The sequence below is a fragment of the Babylonia areolata genome, chromosome 34 (genome assembly GCF_041734735.1).
Source record: "Babylonia areolata isolate BAREFJ2019XMU chromosome 34, ASM4173473v1, whole genome shotgun sequence".
Taxonomy (NCBI): domain Eukaryota; kingdom Metazoa; phylum Mollusca; class Gastropoda; order Neogastropoda; family Buccinidae; genus Babylonia; species Babylonia areolata.
This window is the reverse complement of record NC_134909.1, coordinates 8,711,588-8,726,587: the sequence shown is the minus strand read 5'-3', so window position 1 is coordinate 8,726,587 and position 15,000 is coordinate 8,711,588. Positions and strand designations below refer to the sequence as shown.

Sequence of the window (15,000 nt, the reverse complement as noted above, 5' to 3'; positions counted from 1 at the left end):
TTCCGCGTTTCTCATCGATTGAAAGAACGTGTGTCAAGTCCGATTTGGTTTTAGATTGTGGACATTTGTTCGTTTTGCTGCTGTGATGAAGAATTATAGTTCAATGTACCTGTCGGTGTGTGATTTGACAGAATCAGAAGTGATGAGAAGGATGTTTTCTTGATACATTTGGGCGTCGTTTTGTCCACACAGCACACATGACTTTCTGGGCATTCTGTGCACGAACCCGGAAATGAGGCAACAACTGAATAAGTTTGGGTGGAGTAAAACTAATGTCTAAATACTCTGCATGCAAACACATCTACTTGTATGTATACATACAGTGATACACGCATGCATAAATGCCAACGAAAAACAAAGATATAGATCTAGATGAAAAAACGATTTATTCACCAACATTTTAACTTGCCGCCATGCGATTTCAGACAGTTCACCGAAACGAACACAGAGCAAGAATGTTTTTGTTTCATCTCAAAATAGTTTAGATCTTGGACACACTGTCAGCTGAGTTTGTTGTTCAACGGTTTCCTTGGAGTATGAGGTACATATTTACAGTGAAATAATCACACTTATTAATAATTAAGGCGTTTATTTTCAAGCAAAAGACTCACTTTCGAATTTATAGATAGCAGAAATGGTCAGATCATTTGAAAGTGAAACTGAAACATTTAGTTTTTATCAGATTTTTTTGCTGTGTGTCAAACTGAAACCTTAGTTACTTGTTGATTATCATTATATGGATAGACATTAAAAATATGTAACAAGATTTAAATGAGGTGTATCTGAATTGATCAATGATGGCCCATCATTATTGATCTGTAGAACATGTGAATCTACACTTACAGCAATTTAATTTGTCCATTATCATTCATGCATGTAAAGACTCCCTTGAAAGTAATATGTTCTCATACATTGTAATGGCATGATTATTATACTTTGTACAACACAGTATTCACTAACCCTTCATAAGGGGTCTGGGCCTACACATGAATGAACCTTCTCTCTCTCTCTCTCTCTCTCTCTCTCTCTCTCTCTCTCTCTCTCTCTCTCTCTTTCTCTCCCTCTCCCTCTTTCTCATCTATAATTCTGTCTGTATGATCCAGCATTCCTCAGAAATTTGAACACACACACACACACACACACACACACATACACACGCACTCACACTCACACACCACCACCACCACCACCACCACCACCAAACCATACTGTAGGCGAGTGCATGCAATTTCTGACTTTTTAAAGGAGTTATATCCCTTTTAATGGTCTCTCAGCTCTTCAGTCTAATATCATCATCTTAGATGAACAGACTATAAAATAAATAAACGAACAAAATCTCTCAGCTCTTCTGCTGATGACAAACCTTTCTGCGTTCCAAGGTTTGGTGAGGAGAAACATGGCGAGAGACTCCATACGTTTAGTTCTTCTGCTGTACAGACCTGTAAAACAGTGCTTGGTTTTACTTTTAGATCCGTCACACTCATACAGTCATAGTCCCTCACTCGCATACTTCATATAAAAACATTCCTTTTCAGGCAGCGTCTACATTATTGATGCAATGCATTCTGCACACACCCTGTGTTCGTTGTTTCTTCCGTGTATGTGTGTGTGTGTAGGTGTAGTGTTCTTGTAAATTGTATGGAATGTGTCCGACTGAGTGACTCGGTGTGTCTGTGTGTGTTGGTGTAGTGTAATGTTTTGTGTGTGTGTGTGGGTGGGTGGGTGTAGTGTAATGTTCAAGTTTATATGGAATGTGCCTCACTGTGTGTGTGTGTGCATTTGCATGTGCAGTGCAGTGTTCTTGTAAGTTGTATGGAGTGTGTGTGTGTGTGTGTGTGTGTGTGTGTGTGTGTGTGTGTGTGTGTAGTGTAGTGTAGTGTAGTGTAGTAGTGTTCTTGTGTGTTTTTTTGCATGTGTCCGAATGACATGTTATCATAGATTGCTTTAGTTTGAGTTTTTTGAGGTGTTTAAAAAATAAAATTGCTTAAATTGAATATGAACAGTTTACTAGTACTACTTTTATTTGTATTGTTATTTAATGTCATTATCTTTATTATTATAGTGATATTAATTGATTTTTCTTCTTCTCCTTCTTCTTCTTCTTCTTCTTCTTCTTCTATAGTTGTTGTTATTATCATCATCATGGAAAAAATATTTCATTCTTATGGTGACTGTCACCATCTTTTATCACCATCTTCATCAGTTTTTAAATTTATTTATTGAGACATCTTGCTATAGTGTATATTCTTGAAGCTCTGTGTGCTCTATCATCATCATCATCATTATCATCATCATTATTATTACATCATCATCATGATATTATGATGATGATTTGCTAAGTAAGTGATACAAGTGCATGTAGGGGCAGTGTCCGGATTGGCGTCTTTTATCACCATTATCATCATTATCATTAATATTATTACATCATCATCATGATATTGTCATTATTATTGTCATGATTTGCTAACTGTTTGATACACATGCATGTCTGGGTTGTATCCGCATCACCGTCTTTTATCACCTTCATCATCATCATCATCATCATCGCTTTCATGATCATTACATCATCGTTATGATAATTATTGTTGTTATAATTTGCTAACCGTTTGATACACGTACGTGTCTTGGCAGTGTCGGTGTCGGCCCAGGACCCAGAGATCGTGGATGAGATCTGGCCGGAGGTTCAACAGGTGGGACGTACAGGGCGACTCAACTGCACAGTGGCCAACAAAGACACACATGTGGTATGTAGACAGGATGAGGATCAGGATAGCATCATCATTAACGTAGAGGGTATGGTGGTTAAATCACTGGACTTTGGGGGTCCTGGTGTTGATGGAATCCTGGTCACGGTGATGGATGGAGTCTCCCGTCGGTCCGACGGATGAGTAGGCAGGCAGGCTTATCTGTCGGTGTGTGTCCTCATATGGGAGAAGAGGCCGATTCTGGATGCGCAGCACTTCCCACAGGTGTTGCAAGGGAAAACGTCTCACCGGTCACGGTGCCTGGTGGGTAAAAGCAGGGCGACTCAACTGCACAGTGGCCAACAAAGACACACACATTGCATGCAGACAGGACCATGATCATTATTGTGTCTGTCATCATTAACTCATTTTACACAGACAGAACGATTATTTTGACAGCGTCATCATCATTAACTTATTCTGCGTAGACAGGACAATGATCATTATATTGTCATCCGCAACTCATTTTACATACACAGGACAATGATCATGAGAGTGTCATCATTAACTCATTCTAAGCAGACAGGACAATGATCATGGTAGTGTCATCATGATCATTAACTCATTCTACGTAGACAGAACCATGATCATGATAGTGTCATTATTAACTCATTCTACTCCAGGTGTGAGTTACATAGACAGGACGATGATCAGGATAGTGTCATCATCATTAACTCATTCTACTCCAGGTGCGAGTTACATTGGCAGGACGATAATCAGGATAGTGTCATCATCATTAACTTATTCTACTTTAGGTGCGAGTTACATTGACAGGATGATGATCATGATAGTGTCATCATTAACTCTTTTTACGTAGACAGAACCATTATCATGATAGTGTCATCATTAACCCATTCTATGCAGACAGGACAATGATCATGATAGTGTCATCATTAACTCTTTCTACTCCAGGTGTGAGTTACATTGACAGAACGATGATCAGGATGGTGTCATCATCATTAACTCATTCTACTCCAGGTGCAAGTTACATTGACAGGATGATGATCATGATAGTGTCATCATTAACTCATTCTACTCCAGGTGTGATCTACATAGACAGGACGATGATCATGATGGTGTCATCATCATTAACTCATTCTACTCCAGGTACAAGTTAAATAGACAGGAATGTCATCATCATCATTGTTATTATTGATATGGTTGTTGTAACAACTAGAACATTGGAGTGCTTTAGCCGGCTACCTTGACTGGCCACACTTTTTGAGGTCAGCTGTATCATACAGTGTATGGCGTACGCTGAGGGAGAAAAAAAAAAGCTGTGTCATTACTGTAAACACCAAAACTAATGCAGCTTCTCTATTTGAGGGATTCTATGCCTGGAATGACACAGACTGGCACATCGATAATGAGTTCTACTTTCACAATCAAGTAAACCAAAAAGGACTCATTTTGTGAATCATTGAGTTCTTATGGAAATTATTACATGTTTGTAATATTTTGGTAATAAATATTTCTGCAAACAAACTCACTACCACTGAACTTACTACTCGTGGAAATTATTACATGTTTGTAATATTTTGGTAATAAATATTTCTGCAAACAAACTCACAACCACTGAACTTACTACTCGTGGAAATTATTACATGTTTGTAATATTTTGGTAATAAATATTTCTGCAAACAAGCTCACAACCACTGAACTGAGAAACAAACAGAGGAGTGATAAGTCTCGGTCCCTTCTTCATCAGAAATATCTTTCTTGATCTCTTCTGTATCCCTGTCCACATCATTCATAATTTCCTCAAGTTCATCCAGCACTGTCAAACGTTGAAAAGGATTACAAGCCCAAGACTGTTGTGGTGTTGCCATTTTGAAAAAAAAAAAAAACAGTTTCAAATGTCAGGGGAAACACACACACACACACACACACACACACACACAAACCACAACAAAATTGTACGAATCAGTTAATTGGTAAAGGGAAGCAAATCACTTTTATGAACCTTTGCTGTGCCTGTTGACATCAGTCAGCGGTTCTCCCCCTTTATAAAATGGTCACCGACGTTTGCTTATATATATGTCACCGTCAATCTAATGGAGACAGCCATCACAGAAGACCTAGAGAGCTCTGTAAATTTAAGGGAAGAGGCAGTTGTTTATTTAAACATTGTTCATCGCAGAACATGATATTAGACTGATAATGATATCTGATAGATATTTATTATTAGACATAAAATATGAAGGGAAGAGGCAGTTGTTTATTTAGTACTTATAGTCTGTTCATGTAAGGTGATGATATTGGACTGATAATGATATCTGATTAAATAAAAAAAACAAAATAATGATATCTGATTAATATTAGACTAATAATGATATCTGATAGATATTAGACTGATATTATAAAGGGAAGAGGCGGTTGTTTATTTAGTTAGTCTGTTCATGTAAGATGATTATATCAGACTGATAATGATATCTGATAAATATTAGACTGATAATGATATCTGATGGATATTAGACTGATAATATTAAGGGAAGAGACAGTTGTTTATTTATTTATTTATTTATTTATTGTCTGTTCATCTAAGATGATATTAGACTGATACTATCTGATAGATATTAGACTGATAATATTAGGGAAGAGGCAGTTGTTTATTTATTTATTGTCTGTTCATCTAAGATGATATTAGACTGATAATATCTGATAGATATTAGACGGATGATATCAGGGGAAGAGGCAGCCAAGAGTGTAAGTCCAGAACCTTGAAAGTGGACAGCTGTGTGTGGTAAAGACAGTTTGATAAGCTGCTGTCCAGGAACAGACGTATACATGTGTACGCGTGCACACGATTCACACTTAAACACACACACACACACACACACACACACACACACACACACACACAAACACACACACACAATGCTTTACATACTCATCACACTACACTACACTGCACACACACACACACACACACACAGAGTGACACACACACACACTCACACCACATATGCTTTGCACACACACATACACAACACACACATCATGCTTTACACACACACACCACATACACATACCACCCCCTGCCTTCCCCCACACACCGCTCTACACGCACACACACACCACCCCACCTCCAACTGAACCTCAGCCTTCCTCTTCCTTCCACCTCATCCCTCCTCCTCCTCCTCCACTCACAACTCCCCCTACAACCCTCCCACCCCTCCATCACCACCCCACCTCCAACTGAACCTCAGCCTTCCTCTTCCTTCCACCTCATCCCTCCTCCTCCTCCTCCACTCACAACTCCCCCTACAACCCTCCCACCCCTCCATCACCACCCCACCTCCAACTGAACCTCAGCCTTCCTCTTCCTTCCACCTCATCCCTCTTCCTCCTCCACTCACAACTCCCCCTACAACCCTCCCACCCCTCCATCACCACCCCACCTCCAACTGAACCTCAGCCTTCCTCTTCCTTCCACCTCATCCCTCCTCCTCCTCCTCCACTCACAACTCCCCCTACAACCCTCCCACCCCTCCATCACCACCCCACCTCCAACTGAACCTCGTCCTTCTTCCTCCGCCTCCTCCCCACCTCTACACTTCCATCACCACCACCACATCTCTACCTGAATCTCGTCCTCCTTCCCTCACCACACCCCCTGCACCTCCACCCTCCCCTCCCCTCCCCTCCCCACTCCCCCTACACCACTACCACCACCACCACCACACCTCCAACTGATCCTTGCCCTCCTCCTTCCCCTCCCCTCACCACTTCCCTTACACCTCCATCACCACCACCACCACCACCACCCCCACCACACCTCCAACTGAACCTCCTCCTCCCACCTCTCCCTCTCCTCCCCCTCCCTTACACCACCACCACCACCATCACGCCTCCACCCTCCCCCTCCTCCCCCTCACACCACCACCACCATCACGCCTCCACCCTCCCCCTCCTCCCCCTCACACCACCACCACCATCACACCTCCACCCTCCCCCTCCTCCCCCTCACACCACCACCACCATCACACCTCCACCCTCCCCCTCCTCCTCCTCACACCACCACCACCATCACACCTCCACCCTCCCCTTCCTCCCCCCTCCTTCCCCTCACACCACCACCACCATCACACCTCCACCCTCCCCCTTCCTCCCCCTACACCACCCCTTCACTCCACCACCACCAACCAAACCTCCCACCTCAACCCCCCCTCCACCCCTCACCACTCCCCCTCCCTCTATCACCACCACCCCCACCACCACACACCCACACACCCACAGCTGTTCACCTTTAATTTTCCACCCACACAGGTGATGTGGCACCACGTGGACACGGGCGAGCACATCTCCAACGACGACAAGATCGAGTACCAGAACAACCCCATGATCGGCGGCCTGCGCAAGTACGAGGTGCGCAAGCGGCTGTCCGGGGACCGAACCACGTACATGCTGGTCATCCGCCGCCTGGTGGAGACGGACGCGGGCACCTACAAGTGCACCATCCGCATCACGGCCGTCGCCTTCGACCAGTGGCCCACCAAGCTGGGAACGCTGACGGTGCAAGGTGCGTCCCTGTCCTGGGTTGGGGGGGGAAAAAAACAAAAAACAAACATGAACGAAATGAAACTTTTTATTTTTTTATTTTTTAGTTGTTGTTTTTTTTTGTGGTTATTTTTCTGTAACATAAGGTGGGGTGGGTGGGTGGGAAACTAAGTAGGTAGGTAGGTAGGTATAGGTAGGTATAGGTAGGTAGGTAGAAATGCCTAGGGAAGGGAGCAGAAAAAGCTGTTTCTTCTGTAATGTAGTGGGGAAAAAACTAGGTTTTTACTATAATGAAAAAGTTGACATTTTGGCTAAAAAAAAAAGGAGTTTGAAGCTCCACAAAGGAGTTAGATTTAAATATTTCGCTTTCACTACAGGAATGTTACACCATGGTAGAAAAAGTCCAATGGTCAAACTTTCAGTTTGAGGAAAAACACACCAGTAACTTGAGTTACATAAGAACATGCAGAAAATGTATGGTTTCATGGGAAAACATTACCATAATGATTTTCATAAGAGGCAAATCATTTCTCTAATCTGCGGATGGAAAATGAATTGTTTTAGGACAAAATATGTCAGTAATGTTTCTTGCATCTGTGGTGCTCACATAACAGCCGATCATATACCAACTTGCAGTATGTTTAAAGTCTCAAATCCCTGAACTGAAATCATCTTCAGTGTTGACGATCTTCAGCAGTCCATTGCTAATGTATGACTTTTTCAACTCCTTGTTAAATAGTCCAGTTGGTTCGCTGTAATAGTTGTTAGTTCTTCATTAGAAATATGTTATATTGTTATGTTGTTGTTTTTTGTTTTGTTTTTTTTAAACAAAACTTAAATCAATCATTTTCTATATGTAACACACACCCACACACACACACACACTTTCACTTACTTGCATGCGTACACAGTAATCCCCCCTCCTCCCACTCGATTTTTTTCCTACCCTCGTCTAATATCACTTACAGTGAAAAGACGTTAAACTAAAGAACGAATGAAAACTACCGAGTAAGTTGGTAGGTTAGAGGCAAGGGAGAGAACAAAGTTGTTTTTTCTGTAACATAGTGGGGGAAGTGGTAGATAGGTTAAAGTCAGGGAAGGAAGCAAAAAAAAAAAAAAAAAAAAAGAAAGAAAAAAAGTTGTTTCTTCTGTAACATACAAGGTGAATTGGTAGGTTAGATAAAACAAAGGTAGGGCACAAAAACGGTTGTTTGTTTTTTGTCTGTAACGTAGCGGGGAAAAGTTGGGTAGGTTGGTAGGTTGGGAGAATGGGAAAATATTGGTAGACAGGCAGGCAGGTTTTTTTGTGTGTGTTTTTGTTATATAATATTTCTGTTTTTTTCTCTTTTTATGTATTGTAATTGTTTCCTTTACACTCCAAGATGGACAAAAGGATTAAATTTCTTTGAATCGTTATATATTTAAGAAGCAAAAATATTGTTCAGTATTTCTTCCACATACATTACTGTTATAAACGGTTAAATTAAGAAAACAATTTTTGTTTTCTTCCACCATCAGTGCCGCCTACCATCCGGCCAGGAGAGACAACTGCAGTGATGCAGATTGACCAGGGGCAGAACTCCAGCCTGGTGTGCTCGGCCTCTGGCATCCCCTACCCGAACATCACCTGGACCAAGTCGGACGGGGGCTTTCTCCCCGTGGGGGTGGCGCAGTACAGGGTGCGTTGTAGTTGTTGTTTGTTGTGTCCTGTTGTTGTTCGTCCTTCAGAGTTGGAGATCACACACACCGCCCAAGCGCAGCCGGCACAATAGCCGAGTGGTTAAAGCATTGGACTTTCAATCTGAGGGTCCCGGGTTCGAATCTTGGTAATGGCGCCTGGTGGGTAAATGGTGGAGATTTTTTCCGATATGTGTGCAGGCCTGCTAGTGTCTGAATCCCCTTCATGTGTATACGCATGCAGAAGATCAAATGTGCACGTTAAAGATCCTGTAATCCATGTCAGTGTTTGGTGGGTTATGGAAAGAAGAACATACCCAGCATGCACACTGCTAGAAGCAGAGTATGGCTGCCTACATGGCAGGGTAAATGAAGAAAATGGTCATACACGTATAATGTTTCATGTCCGTCTGAGTGCGTAGGCATGCGTGCCTGAAATCTGATTGAATGTCACAGGAAATTAATGATTAGTCCCCAGTGTCAGCCGTCAGTCAGGTCTACCCAGGTAGGCAGGCAGCCTGTTGTGCAAATGACTCTGTGTTTGTAAAGCGCTTAGAGCTTGGTCTCCGATCGAGGACAGGCGCGATGTAACTATCCATATCAACCATGTCATCATCATCCTGCTGAATGGGTCAGTAGGCTGGACTTTGTGTTCGGTTTGGGGGAATCCCCTTCCCAGGACAAAGTTTGGTAGGGGGGTGGTGGTGGTTAGGTACTTGGTGTGTACCTGAATGGTGAAAGGGGAGTTTGGGGGTGGGATGGCAGGGGGGTTTGGGGGGGGGGGGGGGGGTGGAGAAGGGTGGTGGTGGTGAGGGTGCATTGGCGATCCGAGACATCATTCCTCCCATCCCCAACTCCTCTGTTGGTGTTCGTTCCCAGAAAGCCAACAGAAATGTCGCTGCATGAATGAAAATACGAGAGAGAGAAAAAAAGAAAGAAAAAAAAGTGGCCGTTCTAGAAACAAAACAAAAATATTGTGTGTGGTTGATAATGATATCCTCACATGATATGGTTGATAATGATATCCTCACATGATATGGTTGATAATGATATCCTCACATGATATGGTTGATAATGATATCCTCACATGATATGGTTGATAATGATATCCTCACATGATATGGTTGATAATGATATCCTCACATGATATGGTTGATAATGATATCCTCACGTGATCGCTGTGGTATTTTTTTTTTTGACATGCATGTGCCAGAATTCTTTCGGAACCAGCAGTTCTGAAAGGCCATGAAATGAATTGGCCAACTGACGAGGAAACCAAGCGCATCACTGTGAGAACTATGTTGAAAAAAAACAAACTATAAGCAGTGATGGAGATGATGTGTGTGGAGCACCAACTAGGTAAAATCAGTGTGAGCGTCATCTGCTCTGCACCTGTGTGGGAAGCAGAAAGCTTTTAGTTTTTTTTTTATTTTATTTTTTTAAAGAAATAGAGGGCCCAGAGTGTCCGCGAATCGATTGCGATCGCACCTTAATTTTAGCCCAATCTCCCAATCGAACCATATGATTATGTGACCTGGTTGAAGACATAATTTGACAAAAAACAAGAACGCCAGAGAATCGACAGACAGACAGAAAATACGGGAAAAAAACTTAGCTGTATGAAGAGCACTGGAACAGGAGTCATAATGGCTGCCGGAAAAAGAGGGCGCTAGCCAGCGGGACAAAGGGGAGGTTACCTACTTCCGGGAGGTTATCGGCCGTAGTACTTTCGTTTTCTCCACATAGGCGGATAGTAGTTTGCACAGGACAGGAATGTCAGACCCCTGCCGGAGTCTGCACTAGTTGGGTCACGGTAAGTATGTTATTTAAACGTAATTTTAGATAGAAAATTTCCTTTATTCCCTCTTTGGGTGTACAGTTTTAACACAGCGACGCAGGACGTTGTCTTGTTAATGATTCCATGCCACATTATAATACCTTCATTCTGATGTGATGTACAAGAGCTTTTAAGTCTTGTTGTTGTTGTTGGGTTTTTTGGGTTTTTTGTTTTTTTTTATCAAAATATGTGCTGTTCCATGACAGACTGAGAGCAAATATTAAGAGGTGTTACTAATTATTCTGGATCATTCCGGAACTCTTCAGGCTGAAATACAGTTCAGATGATCAGATTCTGGTGTAGGTATGTCTGGATTAGGGGGATGATGATAATGGTGATGATGATAATAATAATAATATAAGATACTTACTCACTGCCCGTCATCGCCGTCTGGCTTGCAGGGCAGCGACGAAGAACCGCCACTCTTGTCTACAGATCTGTTTTGGGCCAGTTTCTGAACGGTGCCCCAGGTGTGCTCCAGGGTCTTGAGTTCTCTTTTGACCATTCTGAAATGAGATACAGAGATACAGATGTCCTTATTATCTCAGATCAGAGAACTTTGGTCAGGTGCATTATCCCAACATACACAAGTGTGATCAGTGTCCAGAAAATAAAATTGTAGTAAAAAGAATTAGAAAAAAAAAGAAAGAGTAAAAAAAAAATATTAAAAAAATCTGGCAAAGACATTGCACTCATTGTTTTCACACATTCACTCCACACATTGCAGGTAATAAATCAAAACGTAAAAGCAGAAAGAATCATTTAACAAATTTCAAATATATATATATATATAATATATATATATATATATATATATAAGAACATAGTATACTATATTGCACATTGGTTATACTTATGCTTTTATACTTGCATCACCTCACCTAACCTGTTGTTGTTGTTTTTGTCCCCACCCCCTCCCGCTCCCTCCTCCCTTTCCCCTCCCTCTCAGAGTCACACCCTGCCTGTGATGATCAAGGGAAAGACATGGGGGTGTAGCGCGACGTGGTCGGCAACAACATCATTATTATTACAGTCATTGTTATGATCCTTACATCGCCTCGCCTCACCTAGCCTGTTGGTTGTTTTTGGTGTTTGTTTTTTTTTGTTTTTTTTTCCCCCATCATCTGCACCATTTCAGTGGCATTACTCTCACGCCAATAATTTAGATTCCCCCATACACGGCCACACCCGGGTTCGTCCGTCGCAGTTGCAGCGTCGGCAGTCCACTGGGAACCATCGATGTTAGGTCGCCAGGAGGCCACACACCAGAGGAGACCCTGCACTGCTGCTGAGTCACTTCGGTGGTGTTCAGTGGTGCCTGTTCTGTTTTAACGTACTGAGGACACCACCTACTAAGCCCCCTACTAACGACAATAATGGCTTAGTCGCGGAGCCAGACTGAGTGAGCATCCCTCCCAGAGTGGAGACCGCCACCATGTCCCTCAAACAACAGTCCCCCATGAATCTGCCAACACTGACAACATTGACAGGACTCACCCCAAGCACGGAAGTGGAGGGGTATCGAAACTGAGGTCACCATGAGAACAGGGCATGAAAGGCCACAGACTTTGAGACTATTTTGTTTATATTGATGACAGTGAAGGAGGAGGAGGGTGACGATGATGATGATGATGTTGTTATGGAGGTCCATTTTGGTTTGGGACTGCGTGACAAGGCTGTACTCTACGCTTCCTGTCATAATGATATCCCGGCGTTAACCAGGCCCAAGAGATATAGACACTTGCAGTGTTGGTCAGGTAATTAGAGCAACACACCCAAAGACACATCCTTTAAGAAGTGGATGACACTCGACTGTGTGATCCCAGTCTTCCCATTTAAGCCCACAGCACACTCAACTCTGGGTAGGAGCCGGACACGGGCCGAAAAACCCACCTCCGCTGGGATTCGAACCCGCGTCCTCCCAGCCGTTTTTTTTGTGTTTTTTTGTTTTTTGTCCCATCCCCCTCAGAGTCGTACACTGCCGATGATCGACGTGATGGTTAAGGACGTGGGTGTGTATCACTGAGTGGCTGACGACATTATCAGCGTCACTTTGTTGTCATTCATTGTTATTAATGACCCTTTTATCATCTTACCTAACCTCCTGTTGGTTCTTTAGTTTGGTTTTTTGTCCCCCTCCCACACCTCCCTTCTCACCCCTACCCCTCTCAGAGTCGCACGCTGCCGATGATCAACGTGACGGTGAAGGACGTGGGGGTGTATCGCTGTGTGGATTACAGTCCCTTGGTTGTTTTTCATTTTTATTATTATCCTTTCATCACCTAAGCTCTTGTTTGTTTGGTTTTTATCCCCCTCCCACCCCCACCCGTCTCAGAGTCGCATGCTGCCGATGATCACGACGGTGAAGGACCTGGGTGTGTATCCGTTTGTGGCCAACAACAACATCATTATTATTATTATTATTATTATTATTATTACAGTCCCTTTGTTGTCATTCACTGTTATAATGATCCTTTTATCACCTCACCTAACCTCCATTTGGTTCTTTTTTTTTTTCTTTTTTTTTGTCCCCTCCCCATTCCACCCCTCTCAGAGTCACACACTGCCGATGATCACCATGACAGTCGGTGAAGGACGTGGGGGGTGTATCGCTGTGTGGATTACAGTCCCTTGGTTGTTTTTCATTTTTATTATTATCCTTTCATCACCTAACCCCCTGTTTGTTTGTTTTTTTGTCCCCCTCCCACGCCTCCCTTCCCACCCCACCCCCCTTTCAGAGCCGCACGCTGCCGATGATCAACATGACGGTGAAGGACGTGGGGGTGTATCGCTGTGTGGATTACAGTCCCTTGGTTGTTTTTCATTTTTATTATTATCCTTTCATCACCTAAGCTCCTGTTTGTTTGGTTTTTTGTCCCCCTCCCACGCCTCCCTTCCCACCCCCACCCCTCTCAAAGTCACACGCTGCCGATGATCACCATGACAGTCGGTGAAGGACGTGGGGGGTGTATCGCTGTGTGGATTACAGTCCCTTTGTTGTTATTAATTGTTGTAATGAGTCTTTCATCACCTAACCTGTTTGTTTGTTTTTTTGTCCCCCTCCCACGCCTCCCTTCCCACCCCCACCCCTCTCAGAGTCGCACACTGCCGATGATAAACGTGACGGTGAAGGACATGGGGGTGTATCGCTGTGTGGATTACAGTCCCTTTGTTGTCATTAATTGTTATAATGATCCTTTCATCACCTAACCTGTTTGTTTGTTTTTTTGTCCCTCCTACGCCTCCCTTCCCACCCCCACCCCTCTCAGAGTCGCACGCTGCCGATGATCAACGTGACGGTGAAGGACATGGGGGTGTATCGCTGTGTGGCCGACAACAACATCAAACCCCCTGCGGAGCACCTGGCCCAGGTGCTGGTCTTCCACGCCCCGACCACCCGCGTGGTGCAGAACTCCGTGGGGCAGGCCCAGAACCGCCGCTTCCACGCAAAGCTGGAGTGTATTGTGAAAGGTGTGGGGGTGTTGTGTGGGTGTGGAGGGGGTGTTTGTGTGTGTGTGTGTATTCGTTTTGTTGTTGTTGTTGTTGTTTTCCCTTAAGCGTCATGATCTTTGTGTGTGTGCGTGTCCGAGTGGTGCAAAACCATCGCTTCAATGCCAGGCTGGAGTGTATCATGAAAGGTGGGTGTGTGGGGGTGTTGTGTGTGTGGGTGGTGATGTGTGGGTGTGGGTGGTGGTGTGAGTGTGTGGAGGTGGTGTGTGTGTGGGTGGTGGGGTGTGGAGGGGTGTTGTGGGTGTGGATGTGTGTGGGTGTTTGCTTGTGGTGGTTGCCTGGCTCACTCTGTCTTGCGGGACCTGGGAGGGCATAGGTCGGTGGTAGTGGGAATAATATATGGTTCAGCGTTATGAAAGCTCTGAGCATCCTGGAAAAACCAATGACACGAGGATGTTCGGAAAGACTTTTTCTAGCGGAGAGAACGTTGAAGCTTATGCCGTTGATGGGTGCTGTGGTCGAACGGTTAGAGCGCGGGATTCTCATCCAAGTTTCCTGGGTTCTATCCCCGGTCTCGGCGCACCCGGTGGGTTAAAGGTGGAGATTTTTCCAATCTCCCAGGTCAGCGTTATGCGCAGACCTGCCGGTGCCGGAACCCCCATGCATGTATGTATCCATGCAGAAGATCAAATACATCAGTGGGTTATGGAAACAAGAACATACCCAGCATGCACATCTCTGAAAACGGAGCATGGTTACCCACATGACAGGGGTAAAAAAAATAACGGTCAA

General features: G+C 43.8%; 1 protein-coding gene across 1 annotated transcript in view; it reads left to right on the top strand.

Annotated features, from left to right (window-relative positions):
* Nucleotides 1-15,000, top strand: part of LOC143277373 (hemicentin-1-like) — a 59,849-nt gene that overhangs the window by 234 nt on the left and 44,615 nt on the right. The window contains exons 2-5 of the mRNA XM_076582155.1: nt 2,632-2,744; nt 7,014-7,266; nt 8,763-8,923; nt 14,028-14,229. Of these exons, the coding sequence (XP_076438270.1) occupies nt 2,632-2,744; nt 7,014-7,266; nt 8,763-8,923; nt 14,028-14,229 (729 nt within the window). The remainder of the gene's footprint in view (nt 1-2,631; nt 2,745-7,013; nt 7,267-8,762; nt 8,924-14,027; nt 14,230-15,000) is intronic.